The sequence below is a fragment of the Meles meles genome, chromosome 11, assembly GCF_922984935.1.
Source record: "Meles meles chromosome 11, mMelMel3.1 paternal haplotype, whole genome shotgun sequence".
In the NCBI taxonomy this organism is placed as follows: domain Eukaryota; kingdom Metazoa; phylum Chordata; class Mammalia; order Carnivora; family Mustelidae; genus Meles; species Meles meles.
In genome coordinates this window covers 5762889-5786707 of record NC_060076.1, presented here as the reverse complement: position 1 = coordinate 5786707, position 23819 = coordinate 5762889, and the positions used below count along the sequence as shown (strand labels likewise).

General features: G+C 50.0%; 1 protein-coding gene across 2 annotated transcripts in view; it reads left to right on the top strand.

Moving 5' to 3' along the window:
- GPR107 (G protein-coupled receptor 107) overlaps positions 1 to 23819 on the top strand; it is a 77979-nt gene that overhangs the window by 31006 nt on the left and 23154 nt on the right. For both annotated transcript variants that reach the window (XM_046021925.1, XM_046021927.1), the window contains 8 exons: positions 323 to 379; positions 5331 to 5441; positions 5767 to 5900; positions 10411 to 10486; positions 11828 to 11901; positions 12310 to 12427; positions 14605 to 14735; positions 17353 to 17396. In XM_046021925.1, the coding sequence (XP_045877881.1) occupies positions 323 to 379; positions 5331 to 5441; positions 5767 to 5900; positions 10411 to 10486; positions 11828 to 11901; positions 12310 to 12427; positions 14605 to 14735; positions 17353 to 17396 (745 nt within the window). The remainder of the gene's footprint in view (positions 1 to 322; positions 380 to 5330; positions 5442 to 5766; positions 5901 to 10410; positions 10487 to 11827; positions 11902 to 12309; positions 12428 to 14604; positions 14736 to 17352; positions 17397 to 23819) is intronic.

Sequence of the window (23819 nt, the reverse complement as noted above, 5' to 3'; positions counted from 1 at the left end):
TGGCATCCGTAGTCCTCCCGAAGCTGTAAGAATGGAGACACGCTCCAGGGGGATCGGGGGTGGGGGGCAGGGAATACGGGGCTAGTTGGGGGCAGAAGAGACCGCTGAGAAAAGGAAGTGAGTGAGGAAGTTTCTCTCTCTGTGGAAGGGGATCACAGACATCTTGAAAGGATGGTGAATTTTATTTCCAGAGAGCTTTCGAAGGTCAGCAAATTGAAGATTTAAGAAGGATGTGCTTTTGTTTGTTTTAATTTTTTTTATTAGTATACATTTTCTGCCAGTATCATCCTAAAACAGGTTGTGTTTTTTGTGTTTTTTTTAGGCAACGGGAGAAAAATCCTTTTCTGTTCACAATAGTGATGGGGCAGTTTCTTTTCAGGTATGTCTTCTCTTTGAGTAATCTTCATTGGATTTATCTTTACAGTGTAAAGGGTGAATTTGCAAAGGCATTTTGAATATAGGAATAATAATTTAGGCATTCTACGTATCAGTCACTCGAATGCAGTAGCCCTCTCCATAGCAAACCCATAAGGCGGGTATTGTTACCCACTTCTTAGCTGATCATGTCTCTGAGAAGGAGTGACTTTGTGAATGTCCAGTGTGAGTGACAAGACCCACATTCCAACCCACATCTGCCTGGCTGTCCCCACCCTGCCGCCTCTTTAATCCCATGCTGCCTCCCATTTGGAGTGTGCTAGAAGCACAGAATTCTTTCTTTCTTTCTTTCTTTCTTTTTTAAAGATTTATTTATTTATTTATTTGATAGAGATTACAAGTAGTCAGAGAGGCAGGCAGGGAGAGTGGAGGAAGCAGGCTCCCCGCTGAGCAGAGAACTCCATGTGGGGCTGATCCCAGGACCCTGAGACTGTGACCTGAGCCGAAGGCAGAGGCTTAACCCACTGAGCCACTCAGGAGAAGCACAGAATTCTGTACCTAGAAGGACCACGGGTGATCATTTAGGACGCTGGTAGGATTTTAGAGATGTGTTCACCAAGGGTCAATGGCGTTCAGTGACCTTCCCATCTGGCCCCGTTCTTCATATCACAACCACAGCCCGTGTTTGGGGTAGGACGTTGGATAGGGTCTCAGCACCCACTTACAGGCTGATGACCTTAGCCCTCTTAACTCCTGGATCTTGTCTTTAATCATCTAGGAGTGAATAGTGATGGCCCCTATCTCATAGAGTTATTACAAGTATCATTTTTTTAAACATAAAAGTGCTTTGGAAGCACTGTACAAATAATCTTTTATCGTTAATTTGTAAGAATCACTGCCCCTTTTCTAAGCAGCTTTCATTAATTAAGGTATAATTTGCTTAGAGTGAAATGCACAGGTCTTAAATAAGCAGTTTGATCAGTTCTGACAAATGCACGCACCTGTGTATCCCACGCTCTACCAAGATTCTCTATGTTTTTCCCCTCAGTGTCCCCCATCCTTGCATCCACTGTTCTGATCTCTTTCAGCATACGTTATTTTGCCCAACAGTTTTTACATGGTCTTTAAATTTAGTGACCATAGGAATTAATAGCTCATTGAGAGCTTGTGGATGCTTCCTATCTGCCTCAGAGCAAAAGCTCCAGCCCTTCCTGGTCTGCAAGGCCATACAGTCTGGCTGCAGTCTCCTCTTTGACCTTGGCTCCTGTTTCCACTCCAGCCACAGAGGCCACCTCGCTGCTCCTAGAAATGATCAGGCCTTAGGCTCTACTCTGACTGTACCCGCTGGCAGGAATGCTTATCCCTCAGAAGCCAGTGATTAATATCTTCCTCTTTCAAGCCTTTGCTCAAATGTCATATTCTCAGCAAAGCTTCCTCCATTCACCCTGTTTTAAATGCAGCTTCTTTCCCTTCCCTCCTCCTGCTGGTTTCCCCTTGACACTTGTCCTTTCCAACACTGCTCTGTACTCATTTATGATGCTTCTTTTCTGTGGCTCCCTTTAGAGGGTGGCCATAAGGGAGAGGGTTTTTTAAATTTGTTTTCTTTCTCATGCAAATGAAATCCCTAATCTTGGGCCTGGTCCGTAACAATAGTCTGTCCATTAGTAATAATGGAGCCCTTGGAATGGGTGTGGTGTGCTTACACGCGGTTGTTACCTCTGTTCATCCTCCCAGCAGCTCTACGGAGGAGGCACTGTTATTATTCCTCTTTTACAGATGAGGAATCTGAGGCTCAGAGAGGTTAAGTCACTTGCCCAAGGTGGGGATTCAGACCCAGGTTTGTCTGACTCCAAGGCCCATCCTTGTGTTTAATAACTTTTTTACTGCCTCCTTAAGAAAATACAAAAGGTACTTTTTTCTCTTTTCTTTCTCTCACTTTAAAGTGCTTATTAAGGGCACGTAGGTGGCCCAGTTGGTTGGGCGACTGACTGCCTTTGGCTCAGGTCATGATCCAGGGTCCTGGGATCGAGTCCTACATCCAGCTCCCCCTGCCCGGCGGGGAGCCTGCTTCTCCCTCTCCCTCTGCCTGCCACTCCCCTTGCTTGTGCTCTCTCTCTCAAATAAATAAAATTAAAAAAATAAAAAATAAAGTGGGGGCGCCTGGATGGCTCAGTGGGTTAAAGCCTCTGCCTTCGGCTCAGGTCATGATCCCAGGGTCCTGGGTTGGAGCCCCGCATCAGGCTCTCTGCTCAGCAGGGAACCTGCTTCTTTTCCTGACTCTGTGCCTACTTGTGATTCTGTCTACTTGTGATCTCTGTCTGTCAAATAAATAAATAAAATCTTTAAAAAAAAAAAGTTCTTCATAAGGTAATTTTTTTGAAATTTCTTGAAGCCTTTAAAAAAAAAAATCACCAAGGAAAGCATGATGGGATATACATACTTGTCAGTGACTAAAGCTTTGTGTTAGGGGGAGTGTCGTGATTAAGGACATTGAGATAACCAGTTCCCAGGCTTCCCAGGACCCAGGCAACAGGCCGTGGACAGACAACCTGCCTCTTCTCTGGCGTCCCTTCTTGGGATGAATTTGCAGGTGACACCTGCTGTCCTGCTACTCAGCGCCCTTACTTTGGACAAGAATTTACTGTGAGCTTTTCTGCTCTATCCACAGAGCAGGGATGACACTTTATCTGCCTAAAGCAGGAAGGGGGCCGTTAGCTCTTATTCCCACTCGAAAACATACACTTTTGTTTGATTTTTTTTTTTTTTTTTAAAGGTCAGGTGCCTACTCTGATCATCCATGGAGATTATACAGACCTTTTAAAAAATAGATATTTCTTAGAAACTTCATATGATTCTTATTTTTGGAACTAAAAGTTACTATATTTAGAAGCGTGTTCTGGCTCCCCCCTGTGTGGACTAAAACACATGCTCTCAGGTTTACATTGCTGAGTTCAGGACATAATTTAAAGATTTTTTTTTTTTTTATTTATTTATTTGACAGAGAGAGAGATCACAAGTAGGCAGAGAGGCAGGCAGAGAGAGAGGAGGAAGCAGGCTCCCTGCGGAGCAGAGAACCCGATGCGGGGCTCGATCCCAGGACCCTGAGATCATGACCTGAGCCGAAGGCAGCGGCTTAATCCACTGAGCCACCCAGGCGCCCCTACATTGCTGAGTTCAGGACATAATTTAACAAAGTAATAATTTCACCTTGAATAGTCTTGGTATTTTTAAGATTTTATTTATTTATTTGACAGAGAGAAATCACAAGAGAGGCAGGCAGAGAGAGAGGAAGGGAAGCAGGCTCTCCGCTGAGCAGAGAGCCCGATGCGGGACTCGATCCCAGGACCCTGAGATCACGACCTGAGCCGAAGGCAGTGGCTTAACCCACTGAGCCACCCAGGCGCCCCTAGTCTTGGTATTTTATTTCCATCTTGTCAAATGTCTCTTCCGTACCTTTTTTTTTTTTTTTAAGATTTTATTTATTCATTTGACAGAGATCACAAGTAGGCAGAGAGGTGGCAGAGAAAGAGAGAGAGAAGAGAAAGCAGGCTCCGTGCTGAGCAGAGAGCCCGATGCGGGGCTCCATCCCAGGACCCTGGGATCATGACCTGAGCCGAAGGCAGAGGCTTAACCCGCTGAGCCACCCAGGCGCCCCTTCCCTATCCTTTTTAACTGGGTAGTGGTGTATGCCAGCAGAAGAGCACATAGTATTTATGTTGAATACAAATGATTATAAATAATAGCTTCGTAACCATCGTGGAGACTAAACACAAAACAGTGACAGCACCCGGAGATCCGGTGTGACTCTCACATCCCTACCCAGCTGTTAAGAAAAACATCATTCCCACCAGTTCCTGGCTTCTCTTTACAGTTTGTCATGGATCGAAGCAGCATATTTTAGGCTTCTAGCAAAATGCTCTGTAGAATTGACCGAGGAGTCGTATTCTGTGGTCTTATATATAAAATGTCTGGACTTACATTAAACTTCATTTGTACCCATGAAACATGTGAGAAACAGGAAAATGTGCCCATGTAGAAAACATAGGCCCTCTCTCTCTTGCCTGAAATCACAGGAGTCAGTTTTAATGAGGGAATATTTGTCTTTTACCTTTTCAAGTAGCAGAGGAGCCTCCTTTTTTCCAGGAATATATATATTTTTTAAATATTTTATTTATTTGACAGAGAGAAATCACAACTAGGCAGAGAGGCAGGCAGAGAGAGAGGAGGAAGCAGGCTCCCTGTGGAGCAGAGAGCCCGATGTGGGGCTGGATCCCAGGACCCTGGGATCATGACCTGAGCCGAAGGCAGAGGCTTTAACCCACTGAGCCACCCAGGCTCCCCTCCAGGAGTATTTTTTACCTAAAGAGCAAAAAAGAGTATGTTGACTTGGAAATAAGGTACCTGCTTCTTAGGTTATCCTTGCTGTCCTCAGCGGGATGTCCTACCTCGGGTAGGGGCATCTGGGTCAAAATGAGGTCGTAGAACCTCAGTGGTGGGTACGGAGGTGTTCCCTGAGCGGTTCTGATCCCTCTTCCTGCTACCTTGAAAATTATTATAACAAAATATTGAGACGGAATCAAAGAATAAGAAAACATCTGTTTATTTTACTTTGGATTTTTTTTTTTTTTTAAGATTTTGCTTATTGAGAGAACAAGCGAGCATGAGCGGGGGAGGGGAGAGGCATGGGAGAGGGAGAAGCAGGTGCCCCACTGACCAGAGAACCCAACACAGGGCTTGATCCCAGGACTCTGGGATCCTGACCTGAGCCAGAGGCAGGTGCATAACCGACCGAGCCACCCACGTGCCCTGAAAACATCCGTTTCTGCTCTGGGAGAATCCGATAAGAAATTAAGAATTCTGTATTTTTTTCTGTCCGTAGCATTCATCATCTCCAAGATTTAAACATTTAGCTGAGGATTTGGGTACTCTTCAATTTTTGTCTTCTTCACTTTCAGTTTTTCTTTAACATCAGCACCAATGACCAAGAAGGCCTCTATAGTCTTTATTTCCATAAATGCTCTGGGAACGAAGTGCGGTCTGGCGACAAGTTTTCCTTCAGTCTTGATGTGAGTACTATACGGAAGGTGTTCCACGTGGATTTTGTCAGCCCTGTAAAATGTGAGACGTATGATTCCATTGTAAAAGTAGGTTTTAACAGCACTTAAACAGAGTAGGAGAAAAATGTGGCCAGAATCCCATCTCTGCAGAGGATTCACAAACAAAAAAATACAAAGCAACTTGGGATGTTTTTACGCTTGAACCTGTGCGTTGGGAATGTGGTTGTTAACTACTGATGCTCCCTTAGCCAAGTGAAGCAGCTTTGGTGACAGACTGCAGACTATGGGATGATCTGTTCCTGAAAAGTAAACATTAGTTTCATGTTTGTTTCAGATTGAGATCACAGAGAAGAACCCTGACAGCTACCTCTCCGCAGGAGAGATCCCCCTCCCTAAATTGTACATTTCTATGGCCTTTTTCTTTTTCCTTTCTGGGACCATCTGGATTCATATCCTTCGAAAACGAAGGTGAGTTGTGACTTCCTTGAGCCATCCGGCGTAGAGTGTGTCCAAAGGTGCATAATTTCACCTTCTGCTGGCTTCTTAGCCTCAGAGGGATTGGCCCCGGCAACCTTGTCCTCTTCGGTGGGCGTCTTCCCTGTGACAGGGAGGACTGTGCAAGCCTTGCCCGGGTGGGGAACCTTTGCATGCCCTGCAGTTTGTTTACTTCCCTTTGCTTTGTTTAAAATGCAGATCCAAATATTTTAATAATAGACAGACAAAACAAAATGTATAAGCAAGTGTTTCCATGGTGACGGTGTTAGGGTCCAGGACTCAGAGTGAGCTCGTCGATCCCATTTGGGGGCTGTTCAGGAGAAGAGGTTAGCGACTGTGGCCCGCTGTCTGCCGAGAGCAGGGCGTTGCTGCTCGCTGCTGTGTCTGCTCAGAGCCTGACGGCGGAGAAGTGTTGGCTTCCAGAGGCTGGTCACTGGAGAGAACTCCCTCCAAGCCCACCTGCCTGGCTCTTGGCCTCTCTTCTGAAACCCAAAGGCTTTACTTGCTTATACTCACTTCTTAAAGGGAGCACCTGCATGTGCGTGGGGGAGCGGGGGTTCGAGTGTTTAAATCTGTCTCCTTCCAGCCAGGAAACAGAATAAAATACTAATTTTCAGTTAGAGAATAGTGTGAAGTACTTGTTATAAGGCCCATAAACTAAGTTAAATGATGGTGTGTGAATACGGGATTAATTTAAATTCAAAAAATAAGCACCCAGATCCTTCTTTCTGTGGAGCATTGGGCAGAAATTGAGACCTCTCTAGTCCCCGGTGGCCTGACTGTCGTGTGGTGGACGCACCCAGCTGCAGTAGGGAGCTCTGGCCGGGACAGCGCTGGTTCTTACTAGGCGTTAAGATTCGCTCCGCTCACCAGATGGGAAGAGCTGCTTGTTTACTTGTGAAGAACCATGCACGGTCATGTTTGGACTAGGCGATCAGGCAGCCCTTAATAAGAAAAGAAGAACCTTAACAATTCGGGCTATAAAAAGGTGTTTAAATAAAGTTTTGCTTCGGCCTTTATTAGAAAAGTAAGAAGTGGGAGTCCGAGGCCCAATTCCGAGTGTAAACGTGGACTAGTGTAAACGTGGACTGCTCCCCACCTACGTGTCAACCCTTCGCTCCCTGAGCCACAAAACTGGGACAGGGTCATTGCCCCGCTTTCCTCTGAGGGTCTTAGAACCTTAGGTGTGTTACGTGATTGTCCCTGAAATACTGTGTTGCAGTACTTTGCAGATCAGGGTTGCTGTGCAAATCGGAGGTACATAAAAGTTGACCGGGCAGGTGTGCCGCGGTGTTCTCGGTCCGTGTGTTCAGTGGTGCAGTAGTCACTATCACTGGTTCACTTATGTAGGATTGTGGGAAGTTTTAACTCTGTGGTTGAGGCCGACCTACTTTGTGCAGCTTCTTGCTTCCGTGCAGTCGGCACAACCGGGGTGTGTAATGTAAGCCTTCCGCCCCGTCCCGTGCGTTTCCAGGAGACCTACAGACCGTGCTGTTGGGTTGGAAATTTGAGTCCTGTAAAGGATGTGACTCCAAGGCTTCGTGCATTTCACAGGCTCGCGGTCCCTTAGAGCTGGAAGGAACTGGGAGATCTTTGCCTCGTCCTCTGGAGGTCTTGGGAGGGGAAAAGAGAGACACGGTCGGCGACACCTGCCACGGCTGGGAGCGGCGCCCACATCTACTTGCCGCGCATTAAGCGGCTCCTCTCGGCTCTCTGGGTGCTGCCCTGGGCCCCTGAGCGTGGGAAGGGGAAGACGGCCGATGGCTTTTCGGTGCCCACTCCTTGCCCCATCAGTCCCCTGATGCCGGTCATTTCCGCTCATCATCCAGCTGCCCCTTGAGGCAGCCGTTGCCCCGTTTTCAGGAGAGGTTAGCGAGGCTTAGAAGGGTTAAGGTGGCCGGCGTAGAACCTGTATTCGTGCCAAGCTGCTGTGGCTGTGGAGCGTGTGTTCCCCCAAACATCACTGACCCGTGGCCGTTGTCTCAGCCGGGGCTGCCGCCGCGGGTGCCAGGGTACGGGAGCCAGCACCCGGGCTCGGCAGTGCGCGCTGCTGCGCTCTGGGTACCCAGGGTTCTCAGCGCTGTTCGGGAGTGACAGACCCCTCCGGCCTTGACTTCCTTCTTGACCTTCAAGTAGGTAGGCCCCAGACAGGAAAGTACCAGGGAGGAAATCAGCCCGGAAAGGGAGTGTGCGTCAGCTGGTGACACGCCCGCCTTATCATTGGCGCAGGGCCCTCCTCTTCATTTCCCCTTCATTTCCCACCGCAAGTCATGCTTCTCGCGGCTGCTCAGGCGCAGATAGTAGGTGTTGTTGGGCATGCCTGTGTTCGTATAAGTAGCTGATGTTTATTGGTAGTGCCTGCATTTTTAACTTCTATAAACCGTACTATCCACAGATACTGTTCTCGTTTTTCACGCAGTAGTATCTTTCTTAAGACCTAGTCACATTGCCGTGTGTCCGTCTAGTTCATTAACTTCTAGCTGCTCCACGGTGTGCATCCCCACATTCTACTTATCCCTCCCTTTAGTGAGGCTCGGCCTGCATCCCCTGGCTCCCCCAGTGTGGCCATGACCGCCCACCTGGCCTTGTCCCGTTATGGCTCTCTCGGGGGTACACTCCCAGGAGAAGCTGCCCTGGGTATGGGGTAAATCCTTACTGAATTTCATTGAGTGCTGCCGGGTCGCCCTTTGCCAGTTTATACTTCTGCCCGTGGGGCGGCAGGGCTCCTGTCTCCCCGTGTACCAACTCTGACATCTTATTTTTGGCCAGTCTGATGGGTGTAAACTGGTACTTCATTTTATTTTGCGTTTTCCTAAATACCAATGATGGAAATATCTTTCTAGGGACTTGTTGACTCTTCGGGTTCCCTTTTTTTTTTTTTTTTTAAGATTTATTTTATTTGACAGACAGATCACAAGTAGGCAGAGAGGCAGGCAGAGCGAGAGGGGGAAGCAGGCTCCCTGCTGAGCAGAGAGCCCCATGCGGGGCTTGATCCCAGGACCCTGGGATCATGACCCAAGCCGAAGGCAGAGGCTTTAACCCACTGAGCCACCCAGGCGCCCCTTGGGTTTCCCCTCTGGTGACCGTCTTTAGGCTTTGCCTATTTTTCTGTTGGGTTTTCTGTCATTTTCTTGTTGCTTCACAGGAGTTTCTTGGATATTTTGGATATCAGTCCTTTTTCTGTCTTAGACATTGCCAATTTCTTCTCCCAGTCTGTTAAACTTGTCTGTGGTATTCATTGTTAAATGAAAGTCTTTCATATTAATGGAGTTAGAGCTCTCTGGTTTTAATCTTTTGGGCCGTGGGTCTTGGAAGAAGCCTTTCCTTAACTCCAGGGTCACAAAAGGTGTGTGTTCTGTTTAGCACTGGAATCCTTCTGGAGTGTTCCTCTATGTAACTGAAGCGGGGACCCGGCAGCGTGTGTGTGTGTACGCACGCAGTTCCGAGCTGATTTTCCCCGTGCCGGTTTTTAAACAGTCCTCCCCGTTCCTCCTCATTTGCTGCCCCCGTATCCCTCCTGTGTCAAGCCTCCATACACACAGGAATCCATTTCTGAGCTTTGTTTTGTTGGCTCACTTGTCTCATGCCGTTCCCGTTCCACATGTTGGCCTGCTGTGGCTTCGCAGAACGTCTTGATACCTGAAAGTGTCCGTTTCCTCTGTGGCTCTTACTCAAGTTTTATGTACTTTAAGAGTTTTACATTTGTCTCCCAAATGGTCTGGTGTCCTAGGACGTTAGTTCCCAGGGCGAGGCGGCAGCCCGAAGGTGGACGACAGGTGTCTGTGTGGGCACGGCGGTGGGAGCCGGCACTTTCCCCCGCTGGCCTGGTGTGTCTGGTGGGCCAGGGTCCTGCCTGCCGCCTGGCTCCTCCCACCCGCTCCGGGCCGCCGCTCGCCCCCACAGCCAAGCCTGGGCACCTTCTGCTCCCCCAGGGTCTTCTTGCCAGTTTTGTAGATCCCGCCGCCTCATGCTTGACACTGGGGCCTTTCCAAGGTGGTTTCTGGGCACGAAGCTGGCAAGCTGCGCAGGTTCCCATCTTATCAGGAGCTGGAACTCGTCCTGTCTGGCTTCAGTGCCTAACACTACTCCAGTCACAACACAGACTGCACGAGGGGGGCCTCTGGGGCTCTGTTGGGGCTGTTCCTGTTGGTGGAAACGAGGGCACCAAAGGGCTTCATGGGTGTGGTTTGCTTAGATAATATTTAGTGCTTCCTTATAAATGTATCTGATGCCCGGAGTTTTAGCCATCTTTTGGAGGGTGGGGGAATGGAATATTGCTTTTTTTTTTAAAAGATTTTATTTATTTATTTGAGGGAGGGGGGAGGAGCAACACGGAGGAGAGTGAGAGAGGGAGCCCAATATGGGGCTCGATCCCAGGACCTGAGATCATGACCTGAGCAGAAAGAAGGCAGACACTTAACTGACTGAGCCACCCGGGCACCCCTGGGATATTCCTTTAATTCTTTTCTCTCCGTTTTTATAGGAATGATGTATTTAAAATTCACTGGTTGATGGCGGCCCTTCCTTTCACGAAGTCTCTTTCCTTGGTGTTCCACGCGGTATGTATTCATGTTTCGGGTCATTTATGAAATGACGTACAGTGTCTCTACAGTCAGGAAAAGCGAAGTGGAAGGGAGGGGAGCTAGGTCAGTGGGAAACAAGATGAGGGAAGACCTTCTCTCATGAGGCGTTTGGTGTGGGAGGGGCCGTCCCAGGGATAAATCCTGACACCCTCAGTCAGTGACCTGAGCCCGGAGCCAGCTTCCAACACGACCGCACACACCCAGAGTTTTCCTAGAACCTGCCTTGTTTTTGTTCCTTTTTGTTTATTTGTCTTTTCTCAAGATTAGAGTGCCACCTGCCACATTGTTTCCGTGGCTTGATTTTTCTCCCTCCCTGTGTGCCCGTTTGATTTGAAGCTTGGCGTGAGCATGCTCACTTGAGAGAACAGTGATGAACACGTGGAGGCCTGTGAGTTGCGCTTGCACTTGGAATAGTCAGTCTGGCTGCCGAGTGACGTGCACCTGCCCGCGGGAGGAAGGTCACAGCCGCCCGGTGGCACCCGCCGGCCGCACTTGGCAGGGCGACAGTCTCCAGACACACGCTGTCCTGCCCTTCAGAGTGTTGGCGTCAGAGGCGTAGTAATGTCTGCGGTTATAGTCTCTGGAAATGACAGTTACTTGGATAATTTCCCATTGGGATCTGAGTGAAAAGAATCTTTCTGGAACTTGGTTGGTAACGAATGACAAGACCCTTGAGTCACTTCAGTGTCTAGATAGCCGTTCGTGACAGGATGAAAGGTCTACGAAGACATCGATGCTGGCGTTCGTGAGTCGTGCCAGGAAGCACTGCGAGTGCGCTACTCAAACTGGCCTCTTCAATTAAAATGCGCTGGCGGCTTTAAGTAGCTCGAAATGCATAGATCTTTTTTCAAAAAGACAAAACAACAGCACAGGGGAAACTGCGTGACTCCACCTGGATTTTTTTTTTTTTTTTTTTTTTTTTTTTTTTGGCTGGTGGGAGCCCAATGCGGGATTCCATTCCAGGACCCTGGGATCATGACCTGAGCCGAAGGCAGCCGCTTCACTGGCTGAGCCACCCAGGCGTCCTGGTCCTTGGGGATTTTAAAAGAAAATAACAGGCAGCCGTCTGCTAGTGTGAATCTCCTGCCTCCAGAGACGGACCTGGCCTGCGGGCCGGTGGCGTCGAAACTTGGGGCAGGTTTCTCGTGCTGCCTGACCTTGGCCTTCATGTCTGGATTGTGAATTGACAAGTGAGGTATTAGCGGCTGGGGTGAGGGGACCACCCCCCCCCCGTGGTGAGGTGCTGTGGCTCTGCCTCCCTGCGCGTGAAGGCGTGTGGGGGATGGGCCTCTCTGAACTGTGGTCGTTCCGTTGCAGATCGACTACCACTACATCTCGTCCCAGGGCTTTCCCATCGAGGGTTGGGCTGTCGTGTACTACATCACTCACCTGTAAGTACACAGAGTGACCCGAGAAGTGCTCCTCCCACAAGGCGACGTGCAGGAGAAGTTGGGGAGGCCCCGGCGGGGAGGGACCCGCCTCGCATGAACAGTCGCTGCCCGCCCGCGGCAGCCTGTCCGGGTTCCTGCCACGCCGGAGCTGTGTGGCACACGGGTGGCTGTCCCGACCTGAGAACTCGGGCCTGCTGGCTCGGGAGGGGGCTGCCTCCGTAGGGCGGGTTAGCTGCTCGGAGTGCGGGACGCGGCGAACCCGTTGTGTGCTGCCTCACTTAAGAGGCCTTTCCTAAATGTGGCCCCTTGTCTTCCCCAAGAAGCCCGTGAGGTCATGAAGGAGCCGAGCAGTGGAACTTGCGGAGAGTCTGAAGAGGCCACTGGCGCCTGAAACTTTTTCTTTTGCAGCTTGAAAGGGGCACTCCTGTTCATCACCATCGCGCTCATCGGCACGGGCTGGGCTTTCATTAAGCACATCCTTTCCGATAAAGACAAAAAGATCTTCATGATCGTCATCCCGCTCCAGGTAAAGGGACCCTGATCCTGCGCGTCCTGGTTGTGTCCTTTCACTTCACAGGACTCAGCTCTGGGCCTGTCCAGGCAGAGGGAGTTGGCTCACCCAGAAACCCCGGCTCACACTGCTGGGGTTCCCTTTCTGGATTCTGGCACACCTAGGCCTCGGGTCAAGGCCCTGAGAGCTGTCTGCCGTCACTTCATGTGGCGGACGGCTTATGGATGCCTGCACTTGAGTAGAGATCTGCTGGAAAGTCAGGGAACATAACGGCCTGCCTTCATGCCTCTGGCTGCCCTCTAGCCGAGCTCAGCTGTATAGTGTTTTAATTAACAAGTTACTGTAAAACTGTGAATGACACCAGTGAGTTCTCACAAGGTAGGATAGTAAGTAGATGTCGGGGCAACTATTATTAAACCCTTCCTGGTTTGGGACCCTCGGCCAAGGCCAGCCTTGCCTGGTTGTGAGCTGCTTGGGAGAGGCAGAGATTGGGCATAAAGAACTCAGGAAACAGAGAGAGCCTAGCAGGGATGCCTGACTGCTCTGTTCAGCCAAAGAGCATGTGTTTGATAACGTTGTTCTCCTCGTCTGCTCTCGTTTGGGAGCCCAGTGTGGGTGTGGCAAATGGAGGAAGGAAGGGCGCAATCCCCTGGGCACCCAGATTAGCCTGCTCTGGTGATGGGCAGTCTGGCAGTGTTTGCAGCAAAGCTACCTTCCCGTTAATGACAAAGGGATTCGTGTTAATACCCAGTGAGTGGTATAGACCAGTGGCTGTAGGTTTCCCAGGAGAGAGATGAATGGCCCAAATGTGAGCGATCTAGAAGCCTTCTCCGTATAGACGGGCCTTGCCTCGATGTTTAAGGAGAGAAATGTGGCAGGCAAAAAAACAGTAGCGGGGACATGTGGTGCTGCCGGCGAGTGAACAGTGATGCTGATGAGCTGTCCGGGTCCTGGCGGTCGGGCTCCCGCGGCCGCAGCGCTGGCCACGCTGAGCTCTGCAGCCTGCCACGCCTCCCAGCTCCGAAGGGAGGGCCTGGGTCCTCCTCTCACCGTGTTGCACCGCTCCCGGTTGCCCTGTCCCCCCAGAGCAGCTGCCGTCCCTCCAGGCAGACTTCCTTCACCACCCAGACTGGGATGCGGGGGCGCACAGCCCTCGCCGGCTTCCCTCTCTCGCACCCCGAGGGGGCTGACCGCCAGGTTCCATGGCAGGCAGCTCCGAGGAAATGGGACATTGAAACCGTCGAATACAAGGAAGTCGTGCATCGATAAGCACAGGGACTAGTCTGGGAAGGCCTTGAACATCAGCCTGGAAGCGAAAACTCCTTCTTCGTGGTCATGGGGAGCCAGAGCACGCTTCTGAGCGAGAAGCGGTTGATGTACAGACGTGCGCCCAGACTTCCAAGAACGTTTCTGGCACTGCGAGAACACCGTCGGGCAGCTCGGGCTGACTCTGACGGGCAGGGCCTGAGGAATCTGGGCATCGTGGCTGACTGGGGTGGGCAGTGCCTGCCATTCAGCGCCTGAACGGCTCTGCTCAGGCCTCGGAGCCCAAAAAAAGCACAGCAGTGTCCTGGCGATCTGTGCTGCGTCACAGATCACCCAAGTTCAGTGACAGGGAGCAGCAGTAACCACGTGTTCGCTCACATTCTGTGTGGGTCAGGAGTTGAGGAGGGGCTGCGCTGGGCAGGTCCCGTGTGGGGGCCTCCCGCGGCCCGACAGTGGCTGGGGCTTCCTCGAAGTCTTCACGTACCTCTGTCCCCGGGGCCGGGAAGACTCAGTGAGGCGGGCTGGGAAACGCTGGGGCTCCTCAGCCAGATCTCTTTCCCTGCCTGATCTCTCCACCTTGGCCGGCTCGGGGTAGCCAGACTTCTGCAAGAGGTGAGCGCTCAGGACTCCAAAGGCGTGTGTCCCCAGTGAGCGGGCCAGCTAGTGGTCCTGTCCTTTGCATGACCGCCCTTGGAAATCACACGGCTCACTGCCACCTACCTGTTGCTCAGGGCAGTCACAGGCTCAGGAGGAGGACACAGAGACTCCCTGAGGGGAGAGCACAGTGTTCTGAAAAGCACATGGCGCTGGAGAGATGCTGGGACCGTGGTTGGGGACCTGCAGGCCCAAGGGCCACCCTCCTGGGATTGCTGTTGTGTGGGATCTGCCCTTGCTTTAGGGCTTCAGCCACTTCTCGTGTCCTGTAGGTTCTGGCGAACGTGGCCTACATCATCATAGAGTCCACCGAGGAGGGCACCACGGAGTATGGCTTGTGGAAGGATTCTCTGTTTCTGGTAGATCTGCTGTGCTGTGGAGCCATCCTCTTCCCAGTGGTGTGGTGAGTCCCCGCAGGGAGGGGGGCCGCGGTACACCCCGGGGCTCGTGTGCCCAACAAGACCAGGCTGCTGAACCAGCCTTTCCCAGTCCCCTCCGAGTCACGCAGGGCATCTGCCAGACACACACAGCTTCCTGGCTCCCCAGCGGACTTGGGTCCGTCTCCAGCGGGAGCCTGGAGTTGGCGTCTGCATCCAGTTCCCCGGTGCGTTCCGGCAGAGCGGATCTGGCGCCGTGGCTTTGAGCACAGATGAGACAATAGAGACGGGTCTGGAAACGAGAGCTCAGCAGCAGCGTAACCTAGCAGCATGATTTAGAGGGAAGAGAGTTGAAATCCCATAAATAGCCTTTTCTTGCCGGGTTAGACGCAGAGTGCGGGAGTGCATGAACCTGAACTAGTGAGAGGCCCAGCACGGCACCACGTAGGTATCCCCAGCACGGCAGGCCGGAGGTGCACACGCTGTGCTCCAGTTCTGTAAAGAAGCATTAGCACCCCGGCCGTGGTTGATGAGAGAAAGCGTCCTTGTTACATCTGATGCCAGGTGAAGGGAGTTACCGGTTCTGTAGGAAGTGGTTGAAGGAGAAGGTTCTAGCAACAACGCTACAGTGAACTAGTTCGTGGCCGTTTGAGAGCAGTTACTTCTTTTCAAATAAAGTTTTTCTTTTTCTTTTATTTTTTTAGGTTTTATTTATTTGACAGAATGAGAGCACAGGCAGGGGAAGCAGCAGGCGGAGGGAGAGGGGGAAGCAGGCTCCCGTCTGAGCAAGGAGCTGGATAATGGGCTTCGAACCCAGGACCGTGGGATCATGACCTGAGCTGAAGGCAGACGCTTAGCTGACTGAGCCACGTAGTCGCCCCCGGAGTAAAGTGTTTAAAAATATATTTACCTGCTTTCTATTAGAAATGATGTGGTCCAGGGGCGCCTGGGTGGCTCAGTGGGGTAATCCTCTGCCTTCGGATCAGGTCATGATCCCAGGGTCCTGGAATCGAGCCCCGCATCAGGCTTTCTGCTCAGCAGGGAGCCTGCTTCCCTTCCTCTCTCTCTGTCTGCCTCTCTGCCTACCTGTGATCTCTGTCTGCCAAATAAATAAATAAAATCTTTAAAAAAAAAAAAAAAAGAAATGATGTGGTCCACACTGCAGTGGCCTCATGAAGTAAATTCTTATTTTCCCGGATCCTGGGGTCGATCTTCTTTCAGTTATTCTGATTATTTAGAACATAGTGCCAGTGGATGTAATCCTCGTTCCAGCCGATCGGACTGACTCTTGACCCTTACTCTGTCACACATCACATGGGCGCGCATAGCTGTGCAGCAGCTAGTTTCCAGCAGGGACCACAAAGCACGAACGAGGCTTCCTGATCGCTCCCGGTACCCCGCGTCCTACCGGGCGCAGGCGGCTCAGGCACCTGTAACAGGATGACCAGCTCTGTCTTCAGATAGAGCGCCTGACTGTTCTCGAACAGAGTCTGATCCCTTCTCTCCCATCTGCTGCTCCTATCAAAGAAGGGACTTGGGGATTTGGGGAAGATGCGGGTGAGCCTCAGGGCTTCTAGTGGCCATTTCCTGCCCCTTGTTCATTTCAGCACCCACGAGCAGGTGCCGCGTGGCAAGGTTCTTGAAGGTGAATGTTCTGGAAGTTGCTGTAAGATGTAAAACTAGGTCCTAGAGGGGACTTAAGGAATAGTATCAAAGGTTCTTTTGAAGTGCTCAGACTCTGCTGGCTTGGGTTTGGTGCGAGCTTTGTGCTAGCTGACTCTCCTGCCCTGCACCATCCAGTTCTCCAGGGTGGGAAGATGACCCAGCGGTGGCAGTGGCGGGAGGGGCGGCTGTTCTGAGGAGAAAAGGCTTATAGTCATGGTCAGGTAGTGTGGGTGGCCTGTGAGGACTTCAGCCCGCATGTAAGAGCCGCCCTCCCCCTGGGCTGGATCGGCCTGGGCTGTTGCCATCCTTTGGGGACAGTCTCTCCCCGCCAGCCTCTGCGCTCTACTGGAACTCCGGCCCCTCGCGGTGCTCATACGGGAATGTGCGTGCGCTGCTCTGGTGCTGTAATGGCCGCCCAGCACATCGCAGCAGGAAGGCAGGCTCCCTGGAGGCCGACACTTTGTCCAGCAGCGTTCTGCATCTCCAGTCACTGAAATAGAGAGTTCGCGGGAAACCACGTGCTCCCGGGCTCCTAGACCTAGACTTTAGAAATCAGCCTCTAGCCATGGTGTGTTGTGGGGGGCGGGGGGGGGGAGGCATGTTCTCCAGGTAGCAGGTGCTGTCCACCGCAGTGTTGCGGGATGGCGTAGTTGTGGGAATGAAAGATTTTAGGTGGAGGGAGAGATTCAAGAGGGTTGAAATGATTGTGTTTTGCTTTGTCGTCCCCTCACACCCAGGCCCCTGCCAGACCTTTTTTGGCCATTAGAGGGCATCCTTAACTTGCAGGCTTGTGCCCCAGACAAGGCAAGGTGTCTGGTGGCAGAGATGATGTTGTTCAGGGAGAGTGCTCTAAAGCCATCTGGGCCAGCCCTTTCCATTGAAAACTGGGGAATTCAAGGCCTTGAGTTACTAGTGCTGGAAACAGAGAAGAATGCAGACCTGCCAGCTAACCTTTGTTCTCCAAACATTTATTTTTAGGTCAATCAGGCATTTACAAGAAGCATCAGCGACAGATGGAAAAGGCAAGTCCCCTTGTGCCGTTTGGTGCTGCTGGTCCTTCCCCAAAGCCTGGGTACTGCCGGGAGGTGGAGGCCAAGGGCTGCTCTCTCCTGGGAGGCAGGCTGGGGAGCCCCAGGGACCTGGGGAGAGCAGCCAGGGTCGTTTGCTCGACAGGCAGGAGGTAAACCTCGCAGAGGTCCGCCGTGGAGGGAGACTGGGGGGGCGATTGCTGCTTGTTCAGATGATTCATTCCATTTCCACTCGTGAGAGTGATTTTCACCTTCTCCAGACTGAGTCAGGAGGAGAAAATCTTGTCTGGGAAGGACCAGATAGCACTTCACTGTGAGAACAGGAGGCATAATGGATTGGGGATGGCTATGTGTAAAGCATCCCTTCCTGCTGACTTAACACGCTTTCAAAATAGATGTGTCGGGGTTCATTTAAGATGAGACCGACGCCAGAGAGAACCTTCGAAACGCTCTGGTTTTTAGATGCCGGTGCCTTGATAACCCTTCTGCATCTCCTTGGTTTTCTCACCATCCCTCCTAAGAAAAGAAGCCACGGAGGAAATGTTTTGTGCATTTCTGAGCTGATTTGAATAGTGCACGATGGCATAAGGGGGGCTTCGGACCTCTAGGGACTGAAAAGCAGTGCTCTCTCAGTGCTCGGAGCTGCCTGGGGGTCCGGGTGCTGACAGCAATGTTCTTCAAGGCAGATAATTCATTTGTTGTTGATGAAGTTTTGTTGCTGACCTTTTCTTTAATTATTATAAAAGTAATAGGATTCATTTTAGAAAAATTGGAAATCAGGTAATAGGTAACTGTTTTATTTCGCACTTGCCATATAATTAATACTGCATGATTTTCTTTAAGTTGGACTACACCCGAGTTCAAGGCTTCATGCCAGTGTCTGGTGGGATCCCGGGCTTTTTACGTAGAGCACCGCACTCGGGGGTGTCTGCTACTCTTGTGGTTTCAGTCCACAGTCCTTGCTTTGGAGACACCCCGCCCTCTGGCTCTGGCTCTGGGTGGCCTGGCACCAGGGGGTCCTGCCTCCCTGGGCCCACCCATCCGGAGTGGCTGCAGGCCCCACTCAGAATGTGCCAGCCCATTTTCTTTCTTGTCCTGGGAAGTAGCTCTTTGTTGTTTTTCCCTCTTTTTCTTCAAAAGCACCGGGCTCCCTTCGCCCTCTGGGACAGATTCTTGTCAGTGAGTTTCAGCTTGAACTTCGTATAAATGTTCGCTTTTAGCCTGGTTCAGAGCTCAGAGAGCCCTTCTGCCTTCTTGGAATGGGGTAAGGGGAAATCACAAAAGATAAAACACAAATTAGAATCCTAATAAAGCACCGTAGCACAAACAGAAAAATCCAAAATAAAAAATAAAAACTCACCTTCTGAGAATAACTGTCTGGAAGATATTCTTGTCTTCTTTCTTCCTTTTCTGTGCTTGTCACATAAAAAGGTGCCTTTATTATTATTTTTGTCAATGAATAGGTCGTTCTCTTAGTTTTTTTTTTTTTTAATTTATTTATTTTTATTTGTTTATTTACAGCATAACAGTGTTCATTGTTTTGGCATCACACGGTCGTTCTCTTAGTTTTAACGTATTAAGGGGCAGCCAGCTGGCTTGGCGCCTGGGCTCAGTTGGTGAAGCATGCGGCTCTTGATCTCAGGGTTGTGGGTTCGAGCCCCTCGTTGGATATAGACACTACTCAAAATTTAAAGTTTAAAAAATGTTTTATTTTTTTTTCCCTTTAAATAATGTTTATTCATTATACATTTCCTTTTTTTTTCCCTTTTTTTTTCCATTTTATTTATTTTTTCAGCGTAACAGTATTCATTCTTTTTGCACAACACCCAGTGCTCCATGCAAAACGTGCCCTCCCCATTACCCAGTTTAAAAAATGTTTTAATATCTTGAGGTGTGACATTTTACTTTTTCATCTTTATACACTTCGGTGTTTCTGGATTCATTTCCCTTACTGCTGGGCTGAAAGTGCTTAAAAATTATAAGGAGGATGTCCTCCGGTTGGTGAGTTTTATGGGCAGTTTTCTTCTTGGCCTTGCCCTTCCCCTTTGTGGATCCTCTGACCTTCCTCACCAGCCCCATTTCCCTCTTCTCCATCATCCTGATCCCTCTGACAGCCTTTCTGCCTTTTGCGGCCAACTTTGAAGGGCTTGGGCATGACCATGGTAATGAATCGTCTCTGTGACCATTCGTGCCACAATTGGCTGATGACGTGGTTGATGGTTAGCGGGCTGAAGCCCAGGATGGGACCGGAATTGTCCCCACGCGTCTGTAGTGAAAAGAAACTAGGACCTGAATGCTGTTGTCATCGTCTGGGGCACACGAGGCAGTTTCTCATTTTTTCCACCAGGTGACAGCATGCGACAGCGAGAACAGTGTAAGAACAGGAAGTCACAGGAGCACACCAGGGCTCTTGCTCACCGTTTGCTGGTTGACAGACTGTTAAAGTCCCCATTTCACATCGATAAATATCACAAACCCTTTGCAACTGTGCCTGGGTGGCTCAGTTGTTGGTTGTCTGCCTTTGGCTCGGGTCATGATCCCAAGCTCCTGGGGTCAAGCCCCACATTGGGCTCCTTGCTCAGCAGGAAGCCTGCTTCTCCCTTCTCCCTCCCCCTGCTTGCGTTCTCTCTCCCGTGCTGGGTCACAGTCTGTCAAATAAATTAAGAAAGGAGACAGAGTAGATAGAGTGCGGGTGTCTTGATCCATGTGCTTTCACTGAATTGATTTAGGCGGTGGCTGCTTATTAGCTGATCTGCAAATGCATATTTCACTCAGGACTTTGAAAAATGGTTATGCTGGTAACTCTTCTGGAGGCCGGATGGTCACGTCCCCCCTGCAGAGAACTCTCCGGAACAGCATTCCCTGCCCCTCACCTCAAGCCGCCCTGGGTGTGACTGCAGATGGGGACAGAAGCGAGGCAGGAGCTGGAGCCAGCACACTGCTGAGTGCCCTGCCGCAGGCTCCCCCGTGTTGTGCTTGACCCCCCTCCCCCAGCCCGTGCTCCTCAGCGCACCCTTCTGCCATCCAGCCCGCCCCAGAGGCAGCTGGCAAAGTGAAGGCCATGGGCAGTGATGTCTGCTATTAGATTTGCAGGCACTTTGCTGATCGGCAGCTGATGGTTCCTGATCTTAGGCTCTTTGTGCCACGGACTCAATGCATGACCTTGACAGTGACTTGGACTTGAGACGCTCCGTGTAAGTGCATTCCCGGCTGACTGACTGCCCGTGAGGGAAGTGCTGTTTGCAGTGGCTGTCCCTGCATTTGGGACGGCGGGGTGGCTTTCAGAGCGCTTGTTTAGTTGTTGTTTACCTCTTCGTCTCTGGAGTCCTTTAGACTGAACCTGAGGGAAACATTAAGGATGAAGCGGCCCAGTGTCCTTCAGCTGCGTCTTTGTCTCCTCTGTCACACGCTGTTGCTTCTCTGAGCTCCTCTGTCGTTGAAAGTCACTGTCGCGCTGCGTTCTCTGAACAGAAGCTTCCTGAGTCCTGCACACACGCCCGAGCTCGGGTTGCACCGGGTTTTGCCCGCTGACATTGACTGTCACTGCCCTTATCCTTTCTCCACCATCGTTATCTCTGAGGACTGGCGGGGGGGATAGGTGTCCTACATTTGGTTAACAGTTCCTGCCGCCGCTTGTCTTTTTTCCCTGTCGTGTTTCTGAGGAAGACTCAGAGGAAGTGTTCTGAGGACTCTGGCTTTTATGTGAGCTTCAGAGGCAGTTAAACAAACGGGGACAGGCTCTAGTGGCAAGGTTTGTGGAGGCCTGGCCTTACTGGGAGCGGCTGCCACGTTCTGCAAGTAGCTGCGGCCGTGGGAAGTATTTGTCAGGGTAGTAGTTCCCACGAGGGTCCCTGGGGTCACGCTGTTTTCATCGCCGGCCACGGCCATCGTTTTTTGCTGTTGACGTTGGCTCTGATGGTACAGGAGCAGTGGTGGGTCAGGCAGCGGCAGCCTGAGCATGACTCGAGGCAGTAGCACCAAACTGTATCAGCGGCCCTTACTCCCTGCTTGCCAGGGGTGAAAGAGGCTCCTTTCACTTAAGAGTGACCGCGATGAAATAGTAAAAACTACTGTTGTTAAATCCCAATCCTTAAACATATGTCTTTTAACATTCCAAGTGTCATGAAATGGGAAGTACGCGTGAAGCTCTCCTCTCAGGCACCGAAGTATGATAGTTGTTTCATGGGACACACATGTACAGTTGTTGGAGTTGCAAGCTGAACCAGCTGCTTTTCTCTTGGGACATCATTTTTGTTTGAAAGAATAAAACTTTGGTATGGCTACTCAGACGTGAGCTTTTGTCAGACATCTTCTTGAAAATGAATGAAGTAAACATGTCAGTTCGGGGAAATGAGAAGTATTTGTTGCTGGCGATCTCATTTTCACTTGAAAGCACAAATGTTAATTTAGGAAGACTTCTATCTATCACTGAAGGCTTGATAGCTTCCCTCTTCTTAAAAGACGTATGTGAGAAGGGATAATATTAATAAATGTGACTTTAAAAAGTATTTTATAATAAAAAGTGTCAGTATTTCAGAGACCTGTGTGATTGGTTGAACCTGGCTAGTGCATGGGACACAGTTGTGCATGAATAAAAGATCCATTCAAAGTGCAAGATGGACCAGTGGGTTTTTTTTTTTTAAGATTTTTCTTTTTTTTTTAAAAGGTATATTAATTTATAGGAGAGGGGGAGGGACAATTAGACTCCCCACTGAGCAGGGAGCCCTCTGCCGGGCTCTCTCTCATGACCCTAAGATCATTATCTGAGCCGAAATAGAGTCAGATGCTCAACCAACTGAGCCACCCAGGCGCCTTAAGATTTTATTTGTAAGTAATCTCTACACCCAGCGCGGGGCTCGAACTCACAACAAATGACAGATCACGGACGCTCACTGATATAGTTTCAGATTCCCACCTCACTAATCTTTAAGAAGCTACCACTTGATTGAACCCTGCATTGGGCTCTCTCCTTGGGGGGCAGAAGCCTGCTTCTCCCTCTCCCACTCCCCCTGCTTGTGTTCCCTCTCTCGCTGTGCCTCTCTCTGTCAAATAAATAAAATCTTAAAAAAAAAAAAAAAGCTACGAGTTGTCAAGTTCTAATGTCAAAGAAGACGATTCACAGTTCTCTGAAAAGGCCCCTATCTGTATAAGGCCCTATTTTCTTCACGTAGTGCAACTAGAACACTCTTCCGTGGCACATTGACTACAGAAGCAGATCTGAGAACCCGCTGCGTTCTGTTAAGCCAGACATCAAAGAGGGTTACAAAAACAGAAAACAATTCCAATCATCTCAAGGTTTTTTGAATGAGTTTTTTTTTTTTTTAAGATTTTATTTATTTATTTGACAGATCACAAGTAGGCAGAGGGGCAGGCAGAGGGGGGTGGTGGGAAGCAGGCTCCCTGCTGAGCAGAGAGCCCAATGCAGGATTCGATTCCAGGACCCTGAGATCATGACCCAAGCCAAAGGCAGAGGCCCAACCCACGGAGCCCCCCAGGCACCCTTGATAAATGAGTTATTTTTAATTTTAAAAAATGTATACTAGTAATGGATTTTTTACTTTTAAATTGATTATTAAATACTTTTGAAATTTGTTTAATTTTCTAATATGATAAATATTGGTAGATTTTACCTACATAAACAAAAGCTCTTTGAGGTCCTCAGTAATTTTTTAGAAAGTGGGAAGGAATCCCAAGACCAAAGTTTGAGAACCGTGTAATAGTGATGAGGCTTCTTGAATCTCTCGTGGTCACGACTGCCATGACCGAAAAGCCTGCCTGTTTTGTTTTGTTTTTTCCCGTGCCTAGAGAGTTTATTTAAGACTTACGTAGCCGGATTCTTGTGACTAAATATTTAGAGTTCATTAGTTCTGGTCATCTTGTGCCAAAAAAATATGTTTTATTTGCGGGCGTTCATGTAAATAGACCTAATGAAAAACCCATTGATAAGAAAGGAAGAAAATTACCCTGGCCTGTTTCTATAAATAGTTTTCTTAAAAGATTTTATTTGTTTATTAGAGCCCATGCACAAGTAGGAGAAGGGGGAGGGTGGCAGAGGGAAAGGGAGATGTAGACTCCCCTCTGATCAGGGAGCCTGACATGGGGCTTGATCCCAGGACCCCTGAAGGCAGACATTCAGTGGGACCCTCCCCCCACCCCTGTAAATGACGTTTTCCTGGAATGCACCTTGCCTGTTTGTGTGTGCACTGTTTGTGGGCGCTTTTGCGCTTCAATGGCAAAGTTGAGTCCTTGGGGCGGAGATAACCAGGCCCACAAGGGTGCTCTCCGAGCTTCTAGAGGAAAAGTTCGCCAACTCCTGGCTGTTGTAGACATTAAAGAGATTCGTATCTATAACAGAGTGATACTGACCACCGACTGCTCACCCGAGTGCTTTGAAAACTGTAAGACTTGCATAGATCT